Source organism: Gopherus evgoodei, chromosome 3 (assembly GCF_007399415.2).
Source record: "Gopherus evgoodei ecotype Sinaloan lineage chromosome 3, rGopEvg1_v1.p, whole genome shotgun sequence".
Lineage (NCBI taxonomy): Eukaryota > Metazoa > Chordata > Testudines > Testudinidae > Gopherus > Gopherus evgoodei.
In genome coordinates this window covers 158233050-158248778 of record NC_044324.1, presented here as the reverse complement: position 1 = coordinate 158248778, position 15729 = coordinate 158233050, and the positions used below count along the sequence as shown (strand labels likewise).

Below are 15729 nucleotides of genomic sequence, written 5' to 3'. Positions count from 1 at the left end.
TCTCCTGTTGAAGCTGTTAAATTTTTAAAAAAGCAGAAGTCGTTGGAGCAGAGACTTGAACGTGGGTCTCACATATTCTACGTGAGAGCACTAACCTATGCAGTAATTCTCATTTTTTTCCCCCGGCGCAATAACTGATCATTCTCATTATGGATGTCTGCGAATTGCCATTATTGCTCCCTCTTTATAAAATGCCCAAAATTGAAATGAAAAATGTCAGGTCTTGTTGAAGAAGGCATTTTATTTAATCCAACATGAATTTTTTTCTGAATTTCTAATTTTCTGAATTTTTTGTTTCAAAACAAAAATATATTTGTTTTCTAGACACTGATTTTTCTGGAATTGGCAGCAAACGAACAAAAAACAGTTTTCACCCAGCTCTAGTTCTGGAAACAGCTGGGAGAGGAAACCTCTTTAGTGGTCTCTCATGCTCATGTTGTACTTACGAAGTTATTCTGCAAAGAAAAAGGATTTTACCTGCCCCAGTTTCTCAGAATTTTGAGGTATTGTTAAAATACAGCTCTAATTAGTCATCCTCCTTGGTCTCACTTCAGCTCCTCATGTATAAGGCCATATTTTAGTCACAGGTATTTTTAGTAAAAGAGTCATGGACAGGTCATGTGTAATAATAAAAAATTCACAGCCCATGACTTGTCCATGACTTTTACTATATATCCTTAGCTAAAACTTGGCTGGGGGGGGGGCCACAGGTGCTCAGGGGGGAGGGGGCATGAGGGCAGTCCTTGGGCACCGCAGGTGTTGGGGAGGCTCCGTGTGTCCCTGCAGCTCCTAGGTGGCAGAGGGGCTGGGGCTCCATGCACTACTCCCGCCACAACTGCTGACTATGCAGCTCCTATTGGCCTGGAACCGCCCCTCCCCCCGCAGCCAATGGGAGTTGCTGGGGTGGGGCCTGTGGGTGCAGGCAGCAAGCAGACTCTCCCTTAGGCCTCTCTGTCTAGGAGGAGTTGAAGGGCCATGCCAGTGGGAGCCCTGCACTCTGAGGTAAGTGCCCCCCAACCTCCTGCCCCTAGCCCTGAGCCCCCTTCCACACACCCAAACTGCTACTGCTAGTGCCAGCACCAGCCGCTGCACAAGTCATGAAGGTCATGGAATCCATGACCTCCCTGACAGACTCCCAGCCTTACTCATGTAACAGTGGAAGCAGTTTGTCCCAGGTTAGGAAGTTGTATTGAGCTGAGACTATTTGTTACTTTATACTGTCTGCAGACATGCTATATAAAACATCTCGTGGCTCCCTGTTCTTAGGTGGTGAATGAGGACTAGAGAAGGTTGCACATTTCATTGCTCATGTAGGCTGAGCTGTATACTCAGATGGAACCTTGCCCCCTTAACACCAGCCACTATGACATTCCCTTAACCAACCCAGACAGGTGGCCCAGTTTAGGAGGGGTCTGGCCATAGTAGACACACCCAACCTCCACATTGAACTCTAACCCTGAGGTCACTGCCTCACTCCTATATGTAGCATGACTCTGCTTCCCTGAGAAGGCCTCTGAGATCATTGCCTTTTCCCCCTCCTATGTAAATGTTCTGATTATATATGTGGACATCAGGCTTTTCATTTTTTATCAAAATCAATAGGGTCCTGAACAGATGTTTTCAAAAACCATCATGTTGCTCCACTGAATTGAACGTAAGGCCTCACTTTGCTTGGCCTGCTAGATTTCCCTGATTTTATTTGGGCTAAAGAATAACTACAGAGCTGAATAATGGTTGAGTTTAGATGAATTCACACTCCTGCTGTGGGACTGGATAATGTCAATCACTATTTTGGAGATAAGTATGGATGTTGAGGTCAACCAGATATCCCAGTAGGCTTTTTATAATTAATGGGAAGGGCCACTCATCTAGTTGTCTAAATCCCTTATATTAAGGGACAGAACGGTGGGTTCCCAGTGCAGACACATCCACTGCGGAGATGAGACAAAGACACCCAAAACAAAGGAAGGCATCAGTGCAGTAATGAGGCTCCTGATACAAAGAATGTCTTGCACAATGAAGTTGGCCCATAGTTATAGACCAAGAATTACTGAGTCATGGCACCAATTTGATCAGAAAAAAGTCAGAGTACTTAGTAAGATAGCTCTTCAAAGACCTGCTACCTGAACATGCTAGCAAAGTGAATGTGGTACTCGACAGCTGAACTGACTCCTATTTATTCCAGTGTCAGGGAATAAAACTAAATCCAACTGAATTAGAGATCCTCAAGGGCAGCTTGATATGGTCCTGGACATCCAAACTTGCATAGCAGGATAACACTGTCAAGTTTCATAGACAATGAATTTCCAAGAGGCACAAAACCTATATACCTGGCACTGGCACCTCCAAAACATTAGTCCCAACAGGTGGAGTTTCAGGAGACTCAAGTTTTGATACGTGCAGTTACTAGAGGTGCCGCACACAGCATGAATGCAACTTTCTCTTGAAGGGAAAAAATAGGTACAAAATGTTCTTGGCCATCACAGAAATGATGGAAGGGCACAGCTTAAAGCTGGTAAGATATGAGAAAGAGGTAAATTCGTTCAAGAGAGAAGACAGAGGCAGTGACTGACACCACTGAATACCTGCTCACTGCCTCTTGAATTCACAGCAACAAGCCCGGTGGGTGGAGCCGTGCCCCTTTGTACATTTTTGGATCAAGATCAACACAAGAGGACAGAGGCGGAATACTCCTGTATCCCCAGATACTGCTAAGCCAAAAGTTTTGAGTGTGTTCACTTCTGTAGCAGAAATCCATGCAAGTAACACTCTTAAGAACTTACAAGTGTATATACTTCCTTTACAACTTAGAAATGCTCTATTTTGACTCTGCTTTTCATCAGAAAGCATTGGACTCACTTTTAAGTTGCATCAGACTGCCAAAATGGAGATCTCCTGTTAAGAAATTGTTCTTTAAATATAATTTTAGTGGTTGTTCTTTGTAATTAGATGTAGTGATCAGATCATCAGTTTATTACAAGGAAGTTCTCATCTTTGTGGTGAGTTGGATAAGTCCATTTGGCTCCAGACACATGACAGTACTTTACCTCCAATTTAGGCAATCTTTTCAATCAGTGCTTAAATCAAAAGGGACTTCTTAAAATGAAAAGCTTATTGAAAAACAGCATCAGTAGGATATATAAAATCAGAACTAGCATTTTTTCAAGCCTCTGGACTTCTATTGTTAGTGCTAGTAGGAAAAAAATGCATCTGCCATCTTCCCAAATACTAGGTTAAAAATGTAACATTCTGAAATAAAATTAGATAAAATCATTCATACACAGTAAACATTACAACGTATCTCTATGCCAGAATAACTTTACCTGTCTTGTGGGAAAATAAGAAGTTGCTCCGAGTTGTACAGTTCCTGCAAAACATTAGAGAGAAACTGCCCCCACCATCTTTCACCTCCACACAGCTGAACAAGTAGAAGACCAGTGTGCAATCGTATCTTTGGGGTCCCACTAATACAGAGATGTTTAAATAACTCTTCACAAGCCTGAGCATGAAACGTACTTTGCAGAACCACAGGAACAGAGTGCCCTTATAAGAGAAAGAAATCAAAAGAAATGCATATGGACATTTAAGGGGAGAGTTGTTTGTGTTCAGATTTTAAAGAGTAGCACATTACTACATTCATAAGGAATGCTATAAATTGGATAACATTCTCCCCCCTCCCGCTATCTGTGAATGTAAGGTAAAAATACAGTCAAACGGTATCCATAGAGAAACATTATAAGTTTTACATTTATTTTCAGCATGTTTCATTATATGTATGGCTTATTTAAAAATTTTTTTTTTTTAAAGAAGCATGTTTGGTTCTCCAGATTGCTACTGAAGTAAGTTCAAAGTTACATGGCTTTTTCCTATATTTATAATTTTATGTTAGAAATTTTTAACAGGCAAAAATGTGACTATTAAAAGCTAAGACTAAAATTTTCAAAAATCCTTAAGTGACATAGGAGCTTAAGTCCCTTTTCAGTGACTTTCAGTGAGACTCCGGTTCCAAAGAACCACAAGGGAATTTAACCCTTTAACTGCCACTTTAGGCATCTAAATCCAAAACTACCATAATCAAAATCCTCACCCAACCGTTACCTAACTTTACAGTCACCTAAATTTCCACTTATGAAGTCCCGATGGTGCCTAAAAATCTGCTGGTGGGCATATGCATAATCACCTACTGAGTCCTGACACCCAACATCTAGCTCATGCCTAAACCCTGGATGGATCCTAAAACTAGGCTTCTCCCTTTGAGGCCCAATCCAGTAGGTGTGCTCAGAAACACCATGGAATACACCCACTGATTGGGCCCCGTACAAAATGTGTGTTGGTGCCCCCCTTTTTACCCAAGGGCCCAGCAGTTAGAGCACTCACCCAGAATGTGGGAGACCCAGATTCAAATCCCCCCAGAGCAGCAGGGATTTGAACCTAACCACTAGGCAATGGAGTATTCTAGGGTGGGTCTAAATCTCTCCTGTTGAAGCTGTTCCATTTTGTATAAGTATCAGAAGGTAGCCATGTTAGTCTGGATCTGTAAAAGCAGCAAAGAATCCTGTGGCACCTTATAGACTAACAGACGTTTTGGAGCATGAGCTTTCGTGGGCGAATACCCACTTCCTCAGATGCATGTAATGGAAATATCCAGGGGCAGGTATATATATGTGTGCTAGCAAGCAGGCTAGAGATAACGAGGTCAGTTCAATCAGGGAGGATGAGGCCCTGTTCTAGCAGTTGAGGTGTGAAAACCAAGAGAGGAGAAACTGGTTCTGTAATTGGCAAGCCATTCACAGTCTTTGTTCAATCCTGAGCTGATGGTGTCAAATTTGCAGATGAACTGAAGCTCAGCAGTTTCTCTTTGAAGTCTGGTCCTGAAGTTTTTAACCAGTTTCTCCTCTCTTGGTTTTCACACCTCAACTGCTAGAACAGGGCCTCATCCTCCCTGATTGAACTGACCTCGTTATCTCTAGCCTGCTTGCTAGCACACATATATATACCTGCCCCTGGATATTTCCATTACATGCATCTGAGGAAGTGGGTATTCGCCCACGAAAGCTCATGCTCCAAAACGTCTGTTAGTCTATAAGGTGCCACAGGATTCTTTGCTGCTTTTACATTTTGTATAAAATACTCATCTGGCCAGAGACAGAGGAAAAATGCTCTATAGCCCAGTGGTTAGAGCACTCCCGGGGATGTAGGAGATTCAGGTCCAAATCTCTGCTCCAATTAATATTTAAGTATTTTATGCAGTGATTGCTAAATTAGGTTACCTAATTTAAAGAAGGATGGACTGTTTTAATTTACCAATTATAATTATGATTATAATTAAGGAAGCAAAAAACTTGTATTTAAATCATTGATTTTAATCTTGTTTTACATTAGTACTTCTTAGTTATTTTCCTAAAGAAAGGTTCAATCTCATTGGTTGGTATAACCATTAAAATATGTTTATGTGCAACCAAAAAACAGATTTTATACTAAATTCAGTGGTACTTTTTGCTAACCAGAAGGCTACACTAAAACCAGATGTAAGCATTTATATAGCTTAACATACATTTATTCAGATTCTTATTTTATTTATTATGTTAAATGAATGATGCATTTATTATTTTTTAAATAAGAAAAATTACCACCACCTTTGGATGGACACTTGGATTGAAATCAATGGGAAGTCGATACCTTTTTGAATGCCTGCTTAGGTGCTTTTGAAAATCCCATTCAGCACCTACCTGAATTTTTAGGTGCCTATATAGCTTTAAAAATCTGGCATCAGGCCTTTGAAGTTTTTAGAATTAGTAGACCTCATCCTCTCCTACTGGGTTTTTATTCATAGGTTGGAAGAGGCAAACAAACTTTCCTGCTCATTTCAAATCTCTATAGCTTTATACACTTTGAATGCGCTAGTCCAAATCAAGAAAATATTCTGCTAGCTAAACCTGAAACCAAAAAGTAATTAAAACAAAAGCTTCCCTGCATAAAAAAATTACGTACTTACAGTTGGAAAAATGTAAATACCAGCATTTGCACCAGTAATAAAGACTTAAGAGATGCTCAATGCAGTACCTGATATTGTGATATTTATAACACTTGAGTTATCCTCAGAAATTACAGAATTTTCCCCCAATTCTGTATACAATTAAAAGAGCAGCATCCTTTATCTCATTAAAAGTTGATGAGAGCGCATCAATGCAGCATATTTTCATTTAAATGATTTTTTAAATTATAGAAGTTTAGGCCTTAATGTAGGCTGTCAATTTCAAATTTAATTTTAAACAAGTCTGTTTTTAAATGGGAAAAAGGATTTATTTAAATAAAATAATCCATTTTTCACATTTTTTTAAATCATTCATTTTTGTCCACCCTATTTTATAGTAAATGTGACTTCAATATAATATAAGAGCTTTCTATGTACTGAATGGGACAATAAACATGACCACTACTAGCATATCATCTTGCTCAAAAAGCTATCTGAAAAAATTAGCAAATTAAGCTTTTCAAGGTTTCTGGAACACTGGTAGAAGAAGTGTTCTTGAATATTTTAACTGACGTATTTGCAAATATTGAAAAAACCACTAACCATTGGAGGAATGAAGTAAGCTAAGTAAAGTATCCAATAAGTATCTGATGATGGTGCGTAACTGCTCTGTGGAGGACATCTGAATCAGCTCTTTTGGGTCAGGTTGTTCTTTTAGTGTCTTCCTGCTTGCACCTAAAGCTACTTTGAGCCTCTGTACAGCATGATGAGCCAAATTGAGTTGAAGCTGTAGCTGAATGCAGTCCTGGTAAGCAGAAAACACTCTACTGTCCTCCTCTACTGCCTTATCTGGTTTTCGCAAAAAATACTGGGCATTGTTAGCACTGTTGAGTGGAGGCAGGTCAATGTTTTGCAAAAGGATTTCCAGTCTATGGCATGCCAAGTTGTACCTACAGGGGGAAAATTCCAGCATACCTTTCAACTGTAATTCATATATAGCAACACATACTTAAGATTTAAATTGCTAAAACTCAATTTGTTACTTTATATACACTATTAAATAAATACTGAAATTAGAGGGAAAGAGGACTTCTTTCTTTTCTTTTTTTTTTTTTTTTCAAGCCACCACCACCAAGCTTATATTGTAACATCTGTACTACATTACAAGGCCAAGTTACACTGTGATATTTTTAAAGTCGTCCTGGAAAGTGGCAATACAAAATTACTGACATGGTCTTTCCAGTGTTTATTTAAAACAAGGTTAACTGAGTATTTGTGTACACATTTCTTCCCACCTGCACTGTATGTCTTCTTGCAATGCAATCATCATTGTTAAGTGTTGATCAATTTCTGGCTGGTTTGCAGCTTCACCTTCTCCTCTTAGAGGATCATGCATTAACTTCAGTTCACTTTCCAATGGCAAGATATAGGTATGACCATAGTAAAACCCTAACGGGATTTTGGCTCTAGCATTTGTACTACCATATCGACCAATTACGGTGATCTGTAATGAAAGGTAATGTAACCTTTATTGTTGCATAAAGAAAAAAGTTAAACACACACTTCCATTTGAAAGAGTTTAAAAGAATAAGAAGTTCAAAGAATCAATATTTGTGGGAAAGCATTTTCATTTTTAGCTTTTTTTCTTTTTTTTTTTACCTTCATGAACCTGCAAACAGGTGGTGGTATTAAGTCATGTAGAATGAGTGAATGTGTGCTAATATCAGTAGCTACTACCAATCGTCTTCCATCCACCTCTTCTCCTAAAGTCCAAATGTCAATTGACAAGGAAGCCAAGTCTCCACAGGTGGGAATCAATACATCTGTCAACAGCACAGGTCTGCCAAAATCTAAGGTCACAAACCTTCTTGCTCCTATGAAAAAAGTTAGATGGGCTGAAAGCACCAGTACCATTCCAATTAACCAAAATACAAAGTCCAGAAATAGTGGTTTGGTATATTGATTTAGTATAGTTCAGAAAGATTATATTTGTGAAAATCTGCAGTTTTACTAAACATCAAAGTAGTTCGTTAAACTTGCAATCTGACTGAAGATGTTCTGAATCACAGTCATGACTTCGTTTGCAAATAATAGTAAAGAGTCCAAAATATTTGACTTAGATACATTGTACTAGTAATCAATTTATGCATCAAAGTGTACACACACGTAAGTACACATACACACAAAATTTAAATGCATAAAGGTATAAGAATTGGTGATATACTTATACAAGATTTCTAAAAGATTTAGAATAGTTATGAAGTGCTGGAAAACCTATTTGTTGCCCCTTCTTCACATGCTATATGGGCAAAACAGTTGCCTGCTTTCTCCTTAATTTCACCATTTGTATTGCTAGAGTTCCAAAATTTCTTCTTGCTCTATAATAGGAAGTCATAGAGGGTAAATAAATAGCTAATATAAAGATAGATATTTGTGCCCTTTGGCAAGAGTATTTCAACAAAGTACCTGTGTAGAGATCCCAACATACCTTCCTTTGCAGTATTTTTTCATCAAGTGTCCTTGTACATTCAGCTTTCTTGGGATACGATGGTAACAAAGCTTTACACATTTATTTACAAAGGCAAATAGGACTGCAGCTAAACTACTAACCAAAGTGTTCTAGAAAATATTCAACCTCTATCAAAAAATCACATTACACAAAGAAAGAAAAGAGTTCTGGTTTTACCTGAGTGCATTCGTTCTATGATAATGGACTGATGAGGCGGGGGCTGAAGAAAATGTGAAGCATGAGATATTGCAAGAGCAAGGCCAGATCCAAGTGGATTCTGAGAAGGAGGAGGAGAAGGAAACACTAGTAAAATTGAAGAGGTCATTAAAATGTATACTATTTTTATGTATATTAAGGTCCTTTTCATATAAGCCTGTAAGAATGAAAAACACAATTCAGTCCTTTCTATTTACAGGTCTAATATTCTTGACTTTACTTACACTATATTTTGCACGAGTATGCACCATGAGGAAATACTAACACTAATCAATGGATTTAAATCCACTGAATCCTTGTTCAAAGGATTAATATTACAGCTACATGGTTATGTTAGATTCCTTATATAGAAGGTATTTTCTTTTAATAGAATTTGGGACATTATCTATCTTAGAAACAATCATAGAAGATTAGGGTTGGAAGGGACCTCAGAAGGTCATCTAGTCCAACCTCCTGCTCAAAGCAGGACCAATCCCCAGACAGATTTTTACCCCAGTTCCCTAAATGGCCCCCTCAAGGATTGAACTCACAACCCTGGGTTTAGTAGGCCAATGCTCAAACCACTGAGCTATTCCTCCCCTGCATAAAAAATCTTGCCCTTCTATAATAGGCCATATGAAAAGGAAATTCTTTTATCTAGTAGTGAAATCTCAACCAAAGTCAATAAATAGAATTGTTACTAATCAGTCAAGTAAAAAGTAAAACAGATTGTTAAGTCCTGATTGTTAAGAATATATTTAAGTGTCTCATTTCCATTAGAAAATTAATTACCGTTCTGGACTTGTTTGCATTTTTGTTATGTGCAGCAAGATTAACTGTTGGAGGATCAATGACTGAGCCAGGGAAAAGCTGAGCAAGCTCTGCATTGATAACAGCAGAAACTGCCTCATTTGGTGGAGTCAAAGGTGGAGTCATAAACAGAGGTGTTGTTTTTGGAGTGGGTGGAATGACATCTGAAGGATGAATGAAGAACCCTGGTGCTGCTACTGGGTTGGAAGGCACAGAGTTGTGAACAGGACCAACTGCTGATGCTGCTGCAGCTGCTGCCGCTGTTGTCTGATGTAGTTTTGCTTCCAGCTTAGCTTTCTGTAAGAAAAATAAAAGCAGAGTATGTAGAGTAGACCAACACTGCCTGTAAACGTATCAGTAATATGCACCATGGACAGAGTATAAAACCTCAACTTTCATTTAAACTGTGTAAAAATGCATGTCATCCAACTACCACCATTATGATTCTATTAATTACCTAACACTAGCCGGAAAAATGGAACACTACTTAATCTGACATGTTTACTTTGTATGCAGTATTGTCATAGCTGTATCAGTCCCAATTAGAGAGACATGGCAAGTGATGCAATCTCTTTTATTGGACCAGCTACTGTTGTGTCTCTCACCAACATTCACTTTCAAATTTGTGTAATTATCCCTAAAATAAAATGGAGATGTATAATGCAACAAGAACTAGAATTTCATTAAGGAAAAAGTAAAATTGCATACAAATCACCACTTTACCATATAGGATTTTTATTTTGTGTAACCTGGTATCACTATTAATGGCAACTTCTCTTTCTTTTAATTCCAGTGTGGTTCCTTGACTATGTTGCTCTTCTGCTTATTAAATCAAAAGTAAATTCTTTATGAAAGTGAATGACACTGATCAAATTTCCCACCCTCAAACTCTCACATGTACAAAAATAGAATTTGAAAGGAGAAAAAAAAAGTTTTTGAAAATCGCACGGTAAACAATTTCATTGTTTTGTTTAATGAACGTGATCCTCAGCCCAGAGCTGTTCCCTCCTCACAGAATACACTATGAAAATGGAGAAAAGAAAAAGGAAAAAAAGGGGGGGATAGCTCTGTAACTACTTTCTCAGCTTTTGAAGTTTAGAGACAGCATGAAAAAATAGCCAAATAGCCTCCAACCTGTTGCTGAAGCTTCAAAAGCTGCTGCTGTTTCTCTTGCAGCACCTGGAGCTGTTGCTCGGCTGAGGCCATTGCATGAGAGAGAGACTGCAAAGCTACCTGGGCTGCTGAACTCAGTGCTGTCGAGGCTTCCCCAACCGTCCCAGATGAGAGGCCACCAACCGCTGGGGTAACCCCAAAGGTACTCACTGGCATGGAACAAAAAGAAAAAAAAACATGTATGTAGAAAAGAAGCACAAAAAGCACTTCTACACAGCATACTTAATTCCTTTATAAGTTAATAATAAAAGATCAGGCTAAAAGCAAGCTAGAGAGAAAGTATCAAGTCGTAATTTTCTCACATAGCAAACTGGAAAAAGTAATATTTTCTTGTGTGTTACAAAAGTTGTAGTTTATGCACTATGTCTAAATGTACATTCAACACACACCTAAATAAAAGTGTTACTCAATGACTGGTTACTGTAACCAATTTCTTTTGCCATGTGGGGTGTAATGCAAACATACGCTAATGTGCTATACACAGTTAAATCCGATCTTCTAAATTTAAATTTGGTCTCCTTAAATTGTTTGTCAAATCTCTAAGAAAGCGTATGTTGCCATTAAACAAATTAAAATTTTAAGGTTTATGCAACTTCTAAAGTTGTTTGAAAAAAAAGTGTTGGATAAATGGCATTTAAATATATAGAATACATTGATTTTTGCGTCTTAAGTAAGTAGAAATAATAAAAGGTTGTATATACCAGTAAACGTACTTGCATCGTCCCTTTCTATCCTAGTTCCATCACTAGTTGAAACACAGGTAAAGTGCAGAGGCTCAACTTCCAGGAGTCCAGTAAGGGAGGTAAAACTACCCTCAGCTGCTGCACCACCACTAATCTTCCCATTCCCTGTAAGAAAAAAATGTTTTGTTCATCATTTAATATTCTTTTGATAGTGGTCATTAGATTTTTCAAGTATGGACTGCGTCAGCAGTTAAATAGAATCTGAGCATATTCTCATCCAACATTTCAGGAGGAAACAATTTAATAAAGCTACTGTAATATATACATTAATTTTTTTAGAAATGTATCTTTAGGTATATTTGAACGTTCTAATTGTAGCTCAAAGTGCTATCTGGTCAGAGGATAGGAACAAACAGCAGAAATAAGCTAAGAATCAAGGCTGCACTCTGTGGAAGGATTGGCAAAATTTTGACTCGCAAAAAGTACATTCACCAACCCTAAGTAACATTTATTGATAAGATCCACCCACACTCATGGATGTGTTTGGGGCAAGTTCAAAGATTTTTCTAGACCATCAAAGCTCAGTATTAGAATCCTTTACGTTGGCCAGGAAACCTAAGGAGAGTACTTCCAAACTTGACACTATAATCAGCAACATTTAACACTCATGTCTTCCATCAGATTATCTTCCAGTATTTCAAAACATTAAGCCACAAGCCTAACTACCGTGATTTAAAAGCTCTAAGATATAGAGGAAAGAACAAGTCTGAGAAGAGGCAAGAACACATTTAAAAAGTATAATGTAATAGATTCAGAAGTTAATCAGCAGCTAACATCTCATTAAATTTGTAGTATCCGGAGCGAAGAGAAAACCAGATGGCAAGTTATTTCCAAAACTTGCAAAGTTATCTCCTGGACAGAGAAATCTATGTCTACACTGCCGCAGGATCAATGCTCTGGTGACTGATGCATCCAGGGTCGATTTAGTGGGTCTAATGAAGACCTGGTAAATCAATGGCAGAGCGCTCTCTGGTCGAACCTGGTACTCCACCGGGAATGAGAGGCGTAAGCTAAGTCAACAGGAGAGAGTCTCTCCAGTCGACCCAGCGCGGTGTAGACACCGCCGTAAGGTGACCTAAGCTACATCGACTCCAGCTACATTGTTCATGTAGCTGGAGTTGCTTAACTTAGGTAGACTTACTGTGGTAGTGTAGACGTAGCCATAGATACTGACCTGGTTGAATGGTCAGAGATACCTTGGGGAAATTGGTTGTTAGAAAAAAATACATGCTTTCTTGGATGGTGACTTTGACCCAATGAGCAATGGCAGCTTTAATGGGTTTAACCCTGCCCTTAGGACTTCCATAAAGTAAACAAAGATTACCAAGATTTCTTGGAAGAACTTTAGGACTCTGAGGGAGGTTCAAGTTATGAAGGAGAATTCACTTTAGATGCATAGTTATCAGACAGATGCAAAGTAACAAGATTTGTCTTAACTAAAATGAAGAGTGTGACGCAAAGGCAAAACTACTTAGTTTAAGAAAAGCTTGAGGAATAGTTCTGCTAAAAAAGGATTAATTTTGCTTACCCTTCTAACTGCGGCAACTATAAAAAAAGAGGACAATCAGATTAACAGAAAATTGGGGATCAAGCAGGAACTTACGTTAAGAGTGCACTTTGGTTTGGGGGCTATAATCTGCCACCTATATCAAAACAGCCCAAAGAACTAAATATTACAAGAGTGAGTCGTGATAGTGCCTTGTCTTCCACTGGTTTAAGACAGCTTTGAATGCAATGATTTAACCTTAAAAGGTAATGCTGTTCTGACATTCAAATCAGGCTACAGTAAAAAAAAATCCCATAAGAAAGAGAACTGTTCAATGGCCGGAGCACTTCAACTAATTATAGTAGAAACACTAAGATGAAGTATTACCTATGTAGTTACACATAAGTGAAGATGGCCACTTGATTCCTTTGGTAATTTTTTCTGACACGTTTATCCTTAGACTTAAGAACAGAAGAAAGTTTATTAACTCAATGAAGAGAGATATAAGCAGAGACTATCATCAGACATGGCAGTGGTCCAGTACTGCAAAGAAAATAGATTTTATAGTTCTTACTCACTATGCTTCTTTTGGGGAACTCAAGAATAGTATCCTCAGCTAAAGAATATTTTAATCAGCTGAAAAATTGAGCTATTGAGTAAAGTAAAATTATCAGTTTCATTAAGTTGATTGATCCCTTTGCCATGTTGCAGGCAAAATGTAACTTTTTCAAGTTCATCAGAAACAAGAAAAGATAATCCTACCTCAATCCCCAACTTCCTTCTAGGCTGAGGGGTGAGAGACCTCTAACTGGAGTAAAATTAGCTTCCTCCAGGTATAATTTATTCCAGTGATGGGGACAAATAATACATGTTAATCAACTTTCCAGAGTAGTCAGACACAAAAATCAGGAAGGGGTGGGTGGGAAGGATATCAATTCATCATCTTCAGGACTGCTATCCACTAAGTGTCTTGACTTCTTAGATATTTAGTATTCATAGAATCATAGAAGATTAGGTTGGAAGAGACCTCAGGAGGTCATCTAGCTGAACCCCCTGCTCAAAGCAGGACCAACCCCAAATAAATCATCCCAGCCGGGCCTTTGTCAAGCCCGGCTGGGATGATTTAGTTGGGGTTGGTCCTGTTTTATTGATAGAGTTGACAAAAATAAAGCCTCTTGACGTTTTTTAACCCATCTAAATATCTCTTGATCCTTGACCTCCATACTTGTCTTTTGGGGGAAGGGAGTTTAAGAGGGGAGCCAGGCTCAGTCAAGTCAGACTGTTCCGTCTTTAGGGAATTGCATGACTGATGAAGACAGCGTTTGGATGACCAGCACCAGAGTTTTCACATTGAGCTGAGAGGCAGCTCTAAAAGCTTGACACACCAAGATGGATTTCCTCTGGACTGGTGAATGCACTTTTAATGACAACAGGCTGTAGTGTGAACAACTCATTGCTAGAAGTGTAGGAGGCATTAAAAAAAAAGCCACACACACACACACACACACACAGTTTTTAGATGAAAGGGGAAAAAAGGAAACTGAGGGTTTAGTGGGAAGGAAATATCAATCACAAATGTATGGGTGAAACAAACAAACTAAAAAATTAATGCCTAAGCAACAGAAAGGGTTTTCATAATGACACACAAATTAATTAGTGACGTGTAATGCCTGGGCTCCACATTTGAAAAAGCATCAAAACAAGTGTCTACCTAAAAAACATAGGAGTCATGAACATCTAAGTTCCCAGAGTCTATGCATGAAAGCAATTATCTTTAAAAAGTCATGCAAACAAGTTGAGGCAAGTCACTTTCAGAGACAGATATGTGCTCTTCAGTTCTCAGACAATGTTTTACACTTTCACAAATCTAATCAAAGGTTAAAATACAGAGTCACTTAAAGACTACAATACTAAATGCTTAGTAAACCAATAAAAGGGGGGGAAGACATTCTTAAGAGTTACTATTTTAAAAAAGTTTCAGATCAAGTATTAATTTTTAAAGTGTGCATACCTGAAAGAACATCAGATAAATCAATTTCATCTGATTGTACACCAATGCTGCTGTTGTATACATTCTTACAGGAAGAGCCACTCATTTCCAAATCAAAGAGAACTGGATCAAAAGGTGAACTATATAATCCATATCTGCAAACAGAATAAGACAGTTTAACACTTCTTCTTCAGACACCAAGCTGTAACTATAAATTATTTAAGAATGCATAGAGACTCACAAAGAGACAAAAAGCCAAGTAGTTCATTTAGGATCTTGGCTGTATTATTTCAGTGGACTAAAACTCACACCTTTCATTTACTGACTGGATCTTTGAGGTTACCAATTATTCATATTTCACTAAAATCCTCTAAATTGGCACATGCTGGTGGACAGCCTACTACCTTGACTAAGCAACTGTCACTAGAACAGTCTAAGACTTAATACAATATTGTCTTGAAAATATTCTCCAACATAAGAAAGCCACAGACCCTTAAGAATTACAATTCATATGCCCAATAGCCACCCAGCAGCATAGCAGTATACAAAACACTCACACATTAGATTACTGCTTTAACTCAGCCAGCTGGTAAAGATATACCACTTTTCTCCCAGAACCCAAAGTCATTCAGTCTTCCACAAAGATTGTGTTTTCAGCATGCCCTACATCTCTCTGGCAAAGACAGCTAGTTGGAAATGTTCTCATGGAGCATGTTTTCAACAGAAAAATAGCAATTTATTGAAAACTAAACATTGTGCAGAAACACGTTGATTTTAACTAATCTTCCAATAGTACCTAGGTGAGGTTTCAAAACTTGCCTGCTAGCTCGTCTGCCTAGCTCCTCAGCA

The 15729-nt window shown here is 38.3% G+C and overlaps 1 protein-coding gene across 1 annotated transcript in view; it reads right to left on the bottom strand.

Moving 5' to 3' along the window:
• BIRC6 (baculoviral IAP repeat containing 6) overlaps positions 1-15729 on the bottom strand; it is a 338471-nt gene that overhangs the window by 248105 nt on the left and 74637 nt on the right. The window contains 9 exon segments of the mRNA XM_030557127.1: positions 3324-3543; positions 6578-6924; positions 7270-7478; positions 7634-7848; positions 8661-8760; positions 9471-9785; positions 10623-10810; positions 11375-11509; positions 14902-15035. Of these exon segments, the coding sequence (XP_030412987.1) occupies positions 3324-3543; positions 6578-6924; positions 7270-7478; positions 7634-7848; positions 8661-8760; positions 9471-9785; positions 10623-10810; positions 11375-11509; positions 14902-15035 (1863 nt within the window).